Source organism: Echinops telfairi, unplaced genomic scaffold (genome assembly GCF_000313985.2).
Source record: "Echinops telfairi isolate 266 unplaced genomic scaffold, ASM31398v2 ScPeMD7_655;HRSCAF=1070, whole genome shotgun sequence".
In the NCBI taxonomy this organism is placed as follows: domain Eukaryota; kingdom Metazoa; phylum Chordata; class Mammalia; order Afrosoricida; family Tenrecidae; genus Echinops; species Echinops telfairi.
Window position 1 is genome coordinate 29,687,909 of NW_022104553.1, and position 13,579 is coordinate 29,701,487.

At 55.4% G+C, this 13,579-nt stretch overlaps 2 protein-coding genes across 4 annotated transcripts in view; both read right to left on the reverse strand.

Annotated features, from left to right (window-relative positions):
• The window catches only part of HNRNPUL1 (heterogeneous nuclear ribonucleoprotein U like 1), a 26,910-nt gene extending 17,225 nt beyond the window's left edge, over positions 1–9,685 (reverse strand). The window contains exons 1-4 of one of the 3 annotated variants that reach the window (XM_045292983.1): positions 9,669–9,685; positions 4,663–4,788; positions 1,754–1,910; positions 912–985 (exon numbers count right to left, since the gene is read on the reverse strand). In XM_045292983.1, the coding sequence (XP_045148918.1) occupies positions 912–985; positions 1,754–1,910; positions 4,663–4,783 (352 nt within the window). In that variant the 5' untranslated portion in view covers positions 4,784–4,788; positions 9,669–9,685. Of the gene's footprint in view, positions 1–911; positions 986–1,753; positions 1,911–4,662; positions 4,789–7,664; positions 7,688–7,812; positions 8,214–9,668 lie in introns of those variants that run through there. The other 2 variants (XM_004710345.2, XM_045292984.1) reach the window with 2 other exon arrangements.
• Positions 9,686–10,821: 1,136 nt separating this feature from the next.
• AXL (AXL receptor tyrosine kinase) overlaps positions 10,822–13,579 on the reverse strand; it is a 51,610-nt gene continuing 48,852 nt past the window's right edge. Inside the window, exon 20 of the mRNA XM_013006585.2 lies at positions 10,822–12,688. Coding sequence (XP_012862039.1) covers positions 12,337–12,688 — 352 coding nt within the window. The 3' untranslated portion in view covers positions 10,822–12,336. The remainder of the gene's footprint in view (positions 12,689–13,579) is intronic.

The window sequence follows — 13,579 nt, forward strand, 5'->3', positions numbered from 1 at the left end:
CCCCCAGAAATTATACACAAAGGCCTTTGATGAGCATGTATACTTGTGAGAGTCCACATCGCCACCAGCTGCAAGGCATTTCAAGATATAAGCGGCTAGTACCCCTGCCCTACATCCCAGCCGCTGTTGCCAGAGGACCTGACCTGAATACCTACCCCTGCCCCACACCAGCAGTCCCCACCCTCTCTGCTAGCCCCCAGCGACTTGTCCCGCAAGGATAAGTGGGCCCATGGGCCGCACCTGTCCGGCTTCCCGGGCCCCAGCCACACATCCCTTTGTGAATGTTCAGTCTCAAGCTGGTGGAGCATGTCTTTGAGACCTCGAGAGAGGAGGGACGTGCTCCATCAGACCTCAGACCGCGCTAACTTCCCGGTACCCCCAACCCTCAGGCCTGGCTGTGCTGCTGGGTGCAGGGGAAACACCAGGTTCCCCAATTATACGTGGCCTCTGGGGACGGGGGAGAGGGTGGTCTGCAGGGAGAAACCGTGAAAGGGGACAGGAGGACAGGGAGGCGGAGCTCAGGGGGTCGCTGGTTTCAGCAGGCATGAGCAGCAGACGGAAACCAGGGAGGTGGTGGTCAAAGAGCTAGGTTTCCCGCAGAGGCACTCAGACTCCCCTCCTGATTAGATGACAATCCCTGGGTGCACGCACACGGTGGCTCAGAGTTCCCCAAACTGCTTTCTGAGCCACTCTGCGTCCTGCTGTAAATTCTCTGAGGCACTGGGGCAGGGTTGGTCCCCTCCCTCAAGAAAGGCTCAGAGGAGAAGGGCATGCCCAAGGCCCCACAGCTAGAGCTGGCAGCTGGTCTTTTGCCTCCAAAACCAGGGCCTCTGGCCCAGAACCACTGTGCCGCTCTCACTGGGCGTGCCAGGCACTCCCCAAATACCAACAGAAGGGCACCTAGGACTCACAGGTATCAATCGCGACAAGGGTGTCGTCAAAGTAATCTTCATCTTCTTCGGCTGGAGGCTGGGGAGAGCGGCCCCTGTGTCAGAAAGAGGGGTCGGGTCACAGGGTGGCCGGCTGGACAAGCACAGGAGCAGGAAAAGGAAGGGGGAACTTCCTGGACTTCTGTCTCTTCCCTTCGAGGTTAGCCAAAGAACTCCAGAACCCTTGTTTCTTCAAGAGAGCAACCGTGGTTAAATTCCTGGGGCGTGAGGCCAGGGACAAGAAGGTACACTCTACTCTGGTGCAGAGGGGACATTAGTCACCCTGGGACCGCACAGGCCCGGGCCATACCCGCTGTGTCCTGGACTAGCCTCCGTGCAGACCTGATGGGTGGGCAGCTGTGGGAGCATGCAGGATGCTGGGCCAGGGAAGGGAATGTGCACACACTTCTGAGATACACCTCAGTCTGTCCACAATACGTGATAAGGTTCCATATCAGCCAGGCTTCAAAATGACCCATATTTTCAGTCTCTCTTTCCAAAGTGTTCTAAATTATGACTTGAGATTCACGTTCCTACCAAACACCTGTAAGGGGGGCTGTGTGGCTGTCCCGGCCCACCTATCCATGGCTCACTTAGAGCGTGGTAGCAAGGAGTCCCCTCCATAATAAACTTGCCCCGGGGAGTCCTCCCTTGCCAGCCCCAGTTCACAGGGAGGCTCTTCCTTACGCTCGTGAGGGCTCCAAGTTTGGGAAAGGGGGTGGGTGGGGTGTCTGGTAGTGAGTACAGGGAGACCGCCCCCACGCTGTTGTTAGACCCCAAAAGACACCCCCAAAACAAGGGCCCCAGAGGCCTCCCACACGCACCTCCTGTCCTCTCGGTGCTCGAAGTACCCCCGTCCCCGGTTGTCTTCATAAGGCCTCTTGCGACTCTGGAATTGCTGCTGCCTGTCTGGCTTGGGTTGAGATGCTTCAGGGGGGAGGAAGCTGCCGGGTGCTTCTTGCTTCATCTCTGTCTTCACTTCTACGGTCAGGACAAGGAGAGAAGGTCACGGCACAAACTCCTCAGCCACCACCTCTCCGGTCTCCTTTCCCTCAGGAGATGCTGACAGGGGCCTGCCTAGATCAGTGAAGGGCTGGGCACAATTCGAGCTCAGTGTAAGCTTGCTGTGAGGCGAGAGAGAGCCCCACTGAAGACAAGGCCCAGGATGAAGAGCAGGCTGGGGATGGCCAGCCGGATAGTAGGTGCTTGGTGGGCTGACAGGCGTCAGTCAGGTGAAGGGGCTTTCAGCATTCAAGGACGCTTTCTGAAGACCCAGCAGAGGCGGGGCAACTGCCTTTGGCTCCCTTGCACACAAGCCCTAGTGGGAAGGGGCCCGAGAAGGCCCCTAAGAGCCCATTAAACTGGCAGGCCACATTCTATGTTCTCCAATTTCTCACCCCCCACAAAGCCCCATCTCAGTTCTTGCAAAGCTGCTTCAGTGCAGCTAGGACAGGGCAAGGGTGGGATACTGCAGTCAACTTGTGGGCTTGTCCTAGCAGAGGCCAGTCGCCCTGGAGGGAGCATCTGAGGCCGAGCCTCTCCCCAAGTGTGGGAACCTCATCCAGTCACGCCACAGGCAGGGAGCTGGAGTGGATGGTGCGCTGCGGACCCCTGGGAACATCATCTCGGTCTCAAGTCAAAACCAAGCCGAGCACCTCGCCGAGCACAAACTGTGCACTTCGGCTGGCGCCTTCCCGTGCCTACCCACTACAGCTCTGCCCTCCACCGCGGAGCTCGCTCACTGGTTTTGACTAGTTGACAAAAGCAATGGCCTCAGACCAGGTTTCGGGTCTCCAGGGTAAGGAGGGGCTCTGGTGGCCTCAATGGTCACGAGAAGGCCCTGATTACACACACACAAATAGAACCTCATTGGGCCAAATGATCCCATGTCCCACAGACTGACCCAGAGCTGCAGCTTACTCCACAGCCATTAAAGCCCTGCGCTACCCACACCTCTGTGTGCTAAAAGCGCACTGGGGCCCAACACTGGGCCCTATTTCCCAGACAATAAGGCGTTAAGGACCCAGGATGCAGCCTATTAACAGAGCGCCGGCCCGGGGCTGGTGTTCCCGATTCTTGCCCTCCCTGGCCGTTACCTTAGTCCACCTTTCCCCAGTGGTAAAACAGGAGAGCCGGAGGACAATGAGTAGCCCTGGTGCTGTAATGGGTCACCTATGGGGCTGCTCATTGCAGGTCAGCTGTTCTAAAACACCTGCCACTCCAAGGAAAGAGGTTCTTGCTCCCATACAGAGCTCCAGCCTCAGAAACCCACAGGGGCAGCTCTCCTCTGTCCTACAGGGCGGCCGAGCCAGCTCCTACACTGTGGCAATGAGTTGTCCTTTGTCTTGTCTTTTTTTGGGGGTGGGGGGGTGGCGGTGGCGTGGGACGTGCAACTTTATTTGCCAATCTGGCATTTATGGGGACCATTATTGTGCAACGGTATTATTTATTTAAATGCTTACAGAACGAAGGGTTAAGACAGGATTTTTCTGTTGCATGATGGAGAGGCATGAAAGAGCCCATGACTTTGTAAGAGGCGGTACAGCATCTACAGCACCTTCCGAATTCACTTGTGCTGGGAAAATAAGTCTCTCTAAGTGGCCTTTTCCCTTAGTTCTTTGGGAAAACCCCTGGAGACTACCTTCTTAAGCCCCAAGGTGCTAATTTTGCCCTAGTTCTTTGAAGAAGCAACTTGTCATGGGGAGGACTCCTAAGGTGGTTTCTACCCCAAAGAATCTGTTACTTTTGTCTGGGTTGTTTGACGTTTCCTGGTGGTTGAACAAGCCTGACCCTAAGCTGCAGTATGTTCCCTGTGACTGATCTGTTCAATACACTTTTCAGGGATTGGTGAATGCTTGGTCCTGCTAGGAGGCTCATAAAAGCTGTCAGTTACAGAAAGGTTTCAGAGACAAGAGAGGAAAAGGTGTGCCAAGAGGGTGAGAAAAGGAGCCAGGAGAGGTGGCCTTGCTTGGAGGAGAGGGGCATGTACTCTTTCCACACGGGAGGGTGCCTCCTTCAGACCTCTCACTGGGCTTTCTGATCCTGAGTTATTCCCGTTACTTCCAAGTGGATCCTGATCCTATGTTGTAGCTTGTTACTTCCTTAACGCACCACTTAACTGTGAGAACGTTCTGTGAACTCTGGGTGGCCACTGCTACTGAAGCCAGCAGAGGCGCAGTCTCCGAAACGGTGGAGAAGCTGGGGGAGCAGAGAGGTGTTCGACCACCACCTCACAGGAACTAGTCCTGTGCTGATCCTGATGTTTACCCCTCAGGAATCTAGGTGATGCCCTACGCTACAACACAGTTTTGGCCAACTGACCTTCTCTGTGGGGATCCTGATAACACGTCTCAGAACAATATTCTTCAGAACAGTGCGGGAAACGTTAGACTTGATTTAGAAGGTCCTTTCTGGCTTCCACATTCCAAGATTCTAAGTAAGACGCAGACATTGTTCTCCAGGCCCAAACCTCTCAAGGTTGTTGGTCCCACCATCTGAAAGCTGATATCATGAAGCCGCCCTTTCCTCAACACTCAGGAGTCGAACTGAGCTCATTCCTTTGAAAAACAACTCCCCAGTTTAACAAAGCCTGAAAACTTAGCCTAGAGGACAATGCACCATCTCTCTGGGAAGACTGGGCTGGGGAGAGAGAGGAAAATGGTCCATATGTAGACTCTGGTGTCGTTCCCCCCACCCCACCCCCTCACACACACAAAGACCTGGGCTTTCCCACCTGGGCGATAGGTCTGCTGCTGAGGCTCCATTTCCAGCGGTCTTCTCTCGTAGCCTGACTCGTTCTCTTGCTTGATGACCTGGCTCTCATAATATTGGTTCTGCCTGGTAATACTGTCCATGACATCTTAAAAGAAAACAAACGAAACATGACCAGTTAGAAGAGGGCCCTGGACCAGAGATGGCTCCTTCCATGGCACATGACGCCATTCCCATCTGGACAACTTCAACACTGAGCCAACTATCTGGGCAGTGAGCGGATTAAGCATATTCTCTTGCCCCTCAAAAGGTTACCTGAGATGCTACCTGAGGGGGAGGATTTAGAGAACCCTGACACGCAGAACTGACAGAAACAGACTACTCTGGCCGAAGGAAGGAGATGGGAGTGTCTAAAGAGGGCTTCTGCTTAACATCCGCACCAAGCCCTCCTCTGGGGTGGAGGTCCCTCTACATAACCTGGGACTCCAGGAAGCACAGCGTAGGCACCGTCAGCCTAGCTGTTTTCTTGCCAATACGATGGCAAATGCCTAGGGAGTTACCTCCAGGACACACCTTATAAACTGGAGCTTTAACTAGCCCTCTGTGCAGCTCCATTCACCATTCCTCCTGCACAGCCCACCTCTCTGAGTCCTTTCCACCCTGTACTAGCTGTCAGAGATGAAGGGTCACCATACTGAGCAGATGAAGGGTAACTGGGGGAGGAAGGAGAAGAGCTGTTATGAAAACAAGGATCGTGATAAGATGCCTTCACACCCATTCAGGATAAGCCCCAAATGATAATGAGTTAGACTGCAAGGATCTGGGCAAGATTTGAAAGGTTAGGGTGGTAAGAGCAACAATATTAACTATTCTTTGAGCGCATTAACTGTACTCCAGACCCTGGGATACAGTGGAGGCTAAGCTGCTCCAGAGAAACCTTCAGTTTAATAAGACAAGCGCATCACATGTTAAACAATTAACTCTACTAAAAAACACTAGTTATGGATGTGTTACGGTCTACCAAGGAGAACATGGGTGGTATACCATAGTAATAACCAAGACAGTGGTAGATAGCAGTGACTTAAAGGCAGCTTAGGCAGTAGCTCGGTGATGAGGATGGTGACCGTTCTGAGGGCTGGGATCGCAGAGGTGAAAGGCAGGGCGAGACTAAGTCCACAGCAATGACCCAGGAGTTCCTCCGGGAGGACTTCCCAGAGAGATGGGTGAGAAGGTAAGGATGCCTCTCTGGCTCTGCCTCCCAGAGGCAGGTCTCTGCTCAGTGCCTCCAGGGCCCTGCCCGGAACAGTGAGGCAAAGCCACAGGGAAGGGGGGGGCTGCTCTGCCACCTGCTGATTGGATCCTTCCTCAGAGGACAAATACATCTGGGCCCAACGGGAGGCAAGTCCTAAGTCACTTGGCTGGCTACCATGCCAGTCTGCTTACCAAGGCTGAAGAAAGGGTTGGGGAGAGGGGGCTTGAGGGTTCTCCGAAGCTTCTGCTTTTTTTTTGGGGGGGGGCAGGGATAGAACCCCATTAAATGGAACGCAGGGACTCTTCGGAGTCTTCTAACAGTAGGCAAACCAGTGCTAAGCCCCCCCCCCCCTTTCTGGGGATCTCACTCAGAACGGTCCTGGGAGGGTATGCCATTGTCCCCAGGTCTCCCGGCCAGGAGGAGGTCTGCTCATATCACAGAGCTTAGTCCCTATGAGTCAAGAGGGCTCTGCTGCCCTCGCCTCCCTTGCCTCAGGTGCCCAGTCAGGACCCCTTGGTGTTGTGTCTGCATCCCCCGCAGTCCCCAACCACCCCACTTCTCTACATGCCCACTAGGCCACTCCTCTTCCCAGCCCCTGGGTCCTGGGCAATCCTCAGCCTTCCCAGCCCCACATCTGCCCTCTGGTCCTCACTCCATGAAGGCCCATCTCTCAAAAGCAAGTGCTGGTGCCAAGCTCAAATCTCAACTCTTCCACGATCGGTTTTTCCTTCTGGGTCCCTTCGCTCCAAGCCCCAGGACTCCCTCTTTTCAAAGGAATGCAGCCCCCCCACCCTTCCAGTGTCCTTCCCACTTAACTCCTAAACTCTGCAAACTCCACCCTCCGGTCCTTTTTGCCCCTCCTCCCCAGCACCACCCCTCCTGGCTGAGGCATGCCCCAGGCCTACCAGTAACGAACGAACTACCTACCTAACTAAGTGCCTGGGAGGCCCGGGTTCTAGTCCAGAAGCACCCCCACGCTCAGTCGTCAGACTTTTCCTCCTCCCCCATCGCACGCTGGGCAAGAAGCCTATCCTCCAGAGACTTCACAGCTTTCGAACCCCACCCAACAGGCAGTTTGCCCCTGCTCCCCAACACTCCAGCCTGGTCACCCCGGGCTCTTCAGCTGTGGCCACTGAATGCACTGGCTCTCGGAGCCAGCTCAGCTTTTGGACCCCTGGTCCCCCTCTCTGGCAGGCAACCCAGGTTCCCTCTGCCTCCTCCAGCAGGTAACCAGATGATGCCCCTCTCCGCCCCGCCCCGCTCCAATATCCTGCTCAGGTTGGTCCTAAACTCTGGATTCGAAAAGTTCCCACGCCCATCTTCAGAGCAATGTGGGTCCCCAAACTCCCATCACACTCGCGTCTCGGGCAGTCTCTAAATGTCCTCCGGCCAAATCCCAGAGTCTCGGGTCCATCAGACCCGCCCCGAGCGCAGACCCCAAGAGCTCCAGCTCTCCAAACCCTCCGCCCCATTCCGACAGCAACGGCAAGGGAGGCCGATCGCGGGCTCCCAGCCCGCCGGAAACTCCGGGGGCTCCCCGTCCTCGAAACTCTTCCCGGCCCCCTAACTGCCTGCTCATGCTGCCCGCCGCCTGCACGCTTGGTCCCCGACCCCCAGCCGTCCGTGCAGCGGCCGACCCTGTCCACGATCCTCCCCAGCCCGAGAAGACCCTTATTCTTCCGAGGCCGGAGACCGCGGTTTCCGGTCCACAGGACCGGCGCTCCGGAATCCACGACACCCCTCTCTAATCTCCGCAACCGAGGGTCCCCTACTTCCAGGATCGCCCCGGCGCCGGATGCCAAGATCCGGTCATCCTGAGACCCCGGCCCCTCGATCCTTCCCAGGGCCGGCCCGCGGGATGCCCCCGCCCCCGCCCCATCCTTGGCCGGCCTCCCCGGCCCCCGCCCCGCGCATTCTCACAATGTCCGTCTGGCCCGTAGCCGCCGGGCGTCGGGTGCGGCTGCAGCCCGGGCGGCGGTGGCTGCGCGGTCCCCTCCAGCTCGGAGCCCTCCTCGGTCTCGACCTCCTCGTTGTGGTGCCCGGGTCGCCCCGGGTCGACGTCGGCCTCGAGCTCCCGCTCGTCGTCGGGCTCCTCGGCCTCCAGCGCCGCCTGCAGCCGCTCAGCGAGGTCGGCCTTCAGGCCGCGAGTGTCCAAGCCGCGGCGCTGCAGCTCCTCGCGAAGTTCGTTTACCTTCAGACGGCGCACATCCATGGCCCGGGCCCCCGGGGCGGCCCCCGAGCCCGGCCCGGCCTCCCAGGGCTCTGTCCCCCTTAAACCTTTCCTGTCAGGAGGCAAAGGGGGAGAGGGGGGGCCCCACTCCAATGGCGGCAGCGGCTCAAAATGGCTGCCGCCTCCTCCTCACCCGCGGGTCTGTGCGATGCAACGCGAGTGCCGATTGGCCACTGCGCCGGGGGCAACGGGCGCGGGTCCGGGGAGCCAGCCAATCAGAACGCGGCTTTCAAAAGCCCGGCAATGAAAGGTCCCGGGAGCTGCCGGGGAGGAAGCGTTGGTCTACGTCGGTACCGCGACTGAAGGGGAGGGCGGGAAAAGTCCGGAGGCGGAGCGCACACGGATTGGGCAGCGTGCGCGCGCCAGCTCCCGTGAAGTCAGATAAAGGAAAGGGAGTAAAGACTTGGACCAATCAGCAAGGAGATTTCAGAATGAGCGCCCCACAGTCTTTCCGGTGCCGTCCTTTCATCAGAGTAGCGTCTCCGTAACACACATTCTGATTGGCCTAGATCTCCCGCCCCTTGAGAAACCCAGGCGAGGCTGCCACTCCAACCAATCAAACGCACGACCGTCATATGCCCCGCCTCCCTCTGTTGCCTTTAAGAAAGCGGAACGAGAGGGAAGTCACGGAGGCCCCGCCCATTGCCGTTAGGGCGGTTTCAAAACAATCTGCGCACCAATCCCAGTCGCCGTCTTATCTCGCCGAAGCCAGTGCGTGTATAAAGCGGACCGCCTTAGGCCAGCTAACCAGATTGGCGGGTCAGCCGAGGGGCGCTTCGAGAGCCCCGCTGTGGAGGGATGTAACCCGCAAAGAGACATTCAAGCCAATAAGCCATGTTTAATGTGTGGTAAACTCAACTGCTTCTCAAGTGTAGACTTCAGCGTCCTGAAGGCTTGAAAAAAGAAGCTAGAGTAACGGGGTAAAAGTCGTACAGGAAGTCGCCCCCCCCCCAACCCCGGACCCTACACCTCACCGAGTGCCTTTCTTCCCGGGCTGTGTGGCCCTCGTCTCTATGGTCGGTGCTTTACGTGGAAGGGGCGCTCTGCACGCGACCATAGAGCCCTGTTGCAGCAAGTCCTCCAGAAGTCCTGGGTTCCGTTCATCCCACACCCTCCAAACGTTAGCGTCTAAAGCAAATCTTGTTGGGTTCATCTGGGTAACGACCACACAGACAACCTCAAACGCGCCGCTGTGTAATGAAGCCGCACCTTCGTGAGCAAACGCCACGGTTTGTATCTGCGCTCCCACCACCTGTCGCCTCTACTCGACAGTGTCACACAACGTCCACGAGACACGCAATCGAGATACCCGAAGCGACCGCCCCGTGCTCAGAGCCTCAACTTTGACAACGACCTCGAAGGGTAATCGGTTACGGCGCATGCATCAATTCAGGGCACAATACATCAAAGTGCAGAGCCAACGCGCGCCCTAACGTCAGCACAGGTAGGCGGCTCCAACGATAAAAACACACACACGACGGTCACAATGCAACCTTCCAGCAACCCAGACACGCGCCACCCACTCAGGAACGCGGCAGACACTCACGTGGGCTCGGAGCTTCCAGTCCAGACACCCCACCCCTCGCCTACGCACGGCTTCCTCTCTCCTCCCCGCTCCGCACGACGGTTTGTTCCCAAAGTTTGTGGCCCGGATTGAACTGTCCCCGGTTCCGGGAGGCGCCGCTTGAGGGCGTCCGGGTGCTGCCAACAGGCCCCACAGCCACGGTTTGCGCTAGCTCAGAACAAGTGCTCACGCAGAGTTGCTAGACACAGGAGGCTTGTCTTGGCGGGAGTCCCTTTGTGTGCCCGCGTTTCTGTCAATCTGTGCATGCCTTAGACTCGGAGCCTTGCGAGTATTTGTGCTATTTACTGGGGATTGGTTATGTGTATCTGTGCTCCTCTTGAGGTCCCCCTCGCCCCACCCCATGTTTGTCAATAGGTGTATGCTGTGTGAGTTTTGTGTGTCTCTTTCAGAATCTTGTATGTGGGCCTGAAGGTGCCCATTGATTCATGTGCCTGTTTCTGTGTGCCCTTGGATCTGTGTCCCAAACACACCTCCTTGTGGGTTTGAGAGTCTGTGTCTCTGTAGGCAGGTTCGTATCCATCTTAGTTGGAACCACAATCAAGGCTCATAGAAACAGCTGTCAGGAAACCACGTGACATATTGCATTGGTGAAATCTGCCACAAGACCTCTTTTAAAGTGTTGGAAGAGCAAGGATGGCTAACTTTGAGGACTAAGGTGCGCCTGACGCGAGCCATGGTATCTTTCAATTACTTCATAAGCATCTGAAAGTTAACACTGGCTAAGGAGGAATGAAGAATTCATTCCTTTGAATTATGGTGCTGGCAAGACTATGGAAAGTGTCATACACTGTTAGAAGACCCAACACCTCTGTCTTGGAAGACGTGCAGACTGGAGGGTGGTGAGACTTCAGCTTATGGTCTTTGGACATGCTATCAGGAGAGACCAGTCTCTGGAAAAGGACCGCATGCTTGGTGAAAATAAGAGGCCATCAGAAAAGAGGAAGACCTTGGACATGATGGATTGACCCAGTGGCTACAATGGGAATAATTGTGGGGAGGGAGCAGGACCCGGCAGTGCTTGTACCCAGGGTTGCTGAGCTAGCATCAATATGACGGTACCTAACATCCATCCTCTTGTGCAGCTCTTTAGTGAGGGGAGCACTCTGAGACCCTCCCAGACCAGACTTTTTATTGACGGGGAAACTTGGGTTGGCAGGGAGAGGGTCCACATCACTGCTGGAGACAAGAAGAGACGGACGTGTGGTTATACCGTTTTATGTGACCTTAACCCTAGAGGCACCAGAGTCCACACACAGGGACTGGCTCAGGGGGGGCAGCATGACCCCCAAAGGGAAGATCATCCCCCTGGGAGCAAAGAGGCATCCTTAATGCATTGCACAGGCTTGAGGGTGGCATACCCCACAGAAGGGGGGGAGGAAGCAGAGGTGGTGAAGGGGAGAGCACCCAGAATACTAAGGACCTAGAACCTTGAAACCGTACCACTATCATAGGTCTGTGGGCCTGTAGGGTCTTAGAAACTTTGAACATTTGTGTCTTAGAACTACCGTGCCTCAAATCTTAAAATGGTAGAAGTGTGGCTTCTTGGACTCTGCAGAACAGAAATCCTAGAGAGAAAGAATGTAACTTAGAACCGAGAGGTGTGCGACATTAGAAATGACTAGACCTTTGGCTTCTAGAATTTTAGAAATGTACAACTGTGAGTGTCTTAGAAATTTAGATGCATAGAACCCAGAGTTTTAGAACAGTGGACTCTAGGGTACCTTGGCGTAGAACAGACCAACATTAGGATCTCAGGGTTGAATAATCTAGAATTGTGAAACATGATCTAGACACTGAATCTATCTTCTTAGACCAGCACATCTTAAGACTATTAGATTTTTGAATCGCCGTGATTCGAGTCTGGAAACTTGATTCTAGAATCTCATCTGAGAACTCAAGATCATAAAGCCTTAGGACTGACCACTATTAGAATATTAGAAATGGAGAGTAGATCTTGAAGTCATCGGGTCTAGAGTCAGAGTCTTACAGCGGGAGGCTCCAGACTCTAACAGCCTTAGAACATCAAGTTTTGGAAGATTAGGCCCTAGACTCTCTAGGTCTAGAATTGTAGACTCTCTAGGATAGAATCTGGAATCTTATACTGTAAGAACCCAGAATCCTAGGAAGATAAAATCTAACCCGAAGTCTTAGATTTTAGAACTAGAGTCACAGTGCTTTAGGACCTAACACCGTGGTAGCCCTTATCAAGAATCTTAAAACAAGAACTGTTAGAACCATACAATCTCAGAGTTTAGAATGTTAGGCCATCGGAACTCCAAGTCTAGAATGTTTGCCTTGGAGACTAGAATGACCGGTCCTTGGAACCAAAAACTCTTTGAAATCGAGGACCTTTGAGTCTAGATTCTCTGGACCTCAGAATCTAGAATCTTGGAATGTTAGGCCTGGGAGGTCTCATGAGGCCTGCAGTCCAACAACCGCCTTTTGCAGAGTTGGACACCAAGACCCAGAGAAGGAGATGTCTGGGATGGAGGTGAAATGGATAGGAAAAGAGGGGTGCAGGTGGAGGACAGGCCTGGGAGTGGGCAAGTAGGGAATGGTAGGGGGACAGGGCCCCCCAGTGGCAGTGCCTAGCTTGGGTCCTGAGAGGAGTCCCAGGTGGAAGGTTGTCTCAGGCTCCATCCTCCTGCCCTGGGAATGCTGGGGAGCCCCTGTCGGCAGGCAGAGTGGGGCCAGGGGCTGTGGATGGGCAGAGGACATAGCGTCCGGCAGGATGGACCTCGGCTGAGGTGAGACAGCTGCAGGAATCCTTGGGGTCAGGCTGGGTGGGGGGGTCAGCTCCTCCAGCAGCTCCAAGGGGTTCAGCCCAACCCCCACCCTCATCCATGTTGACGTAGAGGATTTCGTCGGGCTCCTGGCCAGGGGGCAAGGCCTTCAGTGTATCCTCCAGGTCTTCCCGCAGTTCTGAAAAGCTCGGCCGGTCTCGTGGGTTGAGCTCCCAGCAACGGGACATCAGGGCATACCTAGGGCAAGCAAATGAAGGGTGGGAGGTCGATCAGGAGCTCGGAAGGGGAGGATTCTGGGAGCTGGGAGCATCTTCGGGCACTCAGGAGAATGGGCCTACGGGGCCCTGAGAGTACAGTGCATAAAGCATTGGGCTGCTAACCTCAATGTTGGTGGTTCAAACCCACGAGGTGCTCTTTGGGAGAATGACGCAGTCTGCCTCTGTCAAGAGTTAGAGCCTCGGCTACCCTGTGGCGCAGGTCGACTTAATCTTAGAGGGTTAATGGGTGTCAGGATCCGTTCAAGAACAGTGGGTCCTTCTGGGCATTTGAGAACTCTCCTGAGTTTCTAAGGGGAGATCCTGGGAGCCTGAGGAGTTGGAGCTGATCTTGGGGAAGTTCTCAGGGTGTGGGTGGCAATTTCACGGTGGTGGTTATAGGACAGCAGCCTGGGGGAGATCTCCAGAAGAGGCTGTGGCATGGGAGCCTGGCCCTGTGCCTTGCAAGCCATGCTGGTTGACAATGAGTCTGCAACAAGACCACCTGATGCAATTGAACGATGGAGGGTGACGCTCTCTGTTAAGGCCTCCCACTAAAATGATTGACAAACTCATCATGATACAATAAAATGTGTCTGCAAATTCTTTGACACCTCTCAATTTAAAACATGGAGCGTCATTCCTGTTTGCCTTCAACTGTGGGCAGGTCTGATGACTCCCTACGAACAAAGAGAAGGAGGCAGACGTGGCGGTGGGGATGACTCCTGAGGCTAGGCCACACAGAGCACTGGGCTTCCTCTTGGGCTGTAGCCAGCTGCCATGCTGTGAGGAAGCTCAAGCAGCAACACGGAAAAGAACCGCATGGCCGCCCGCCTCAGCCACACGCGTGAGCCATCCTGCAAACGGCTTCCAG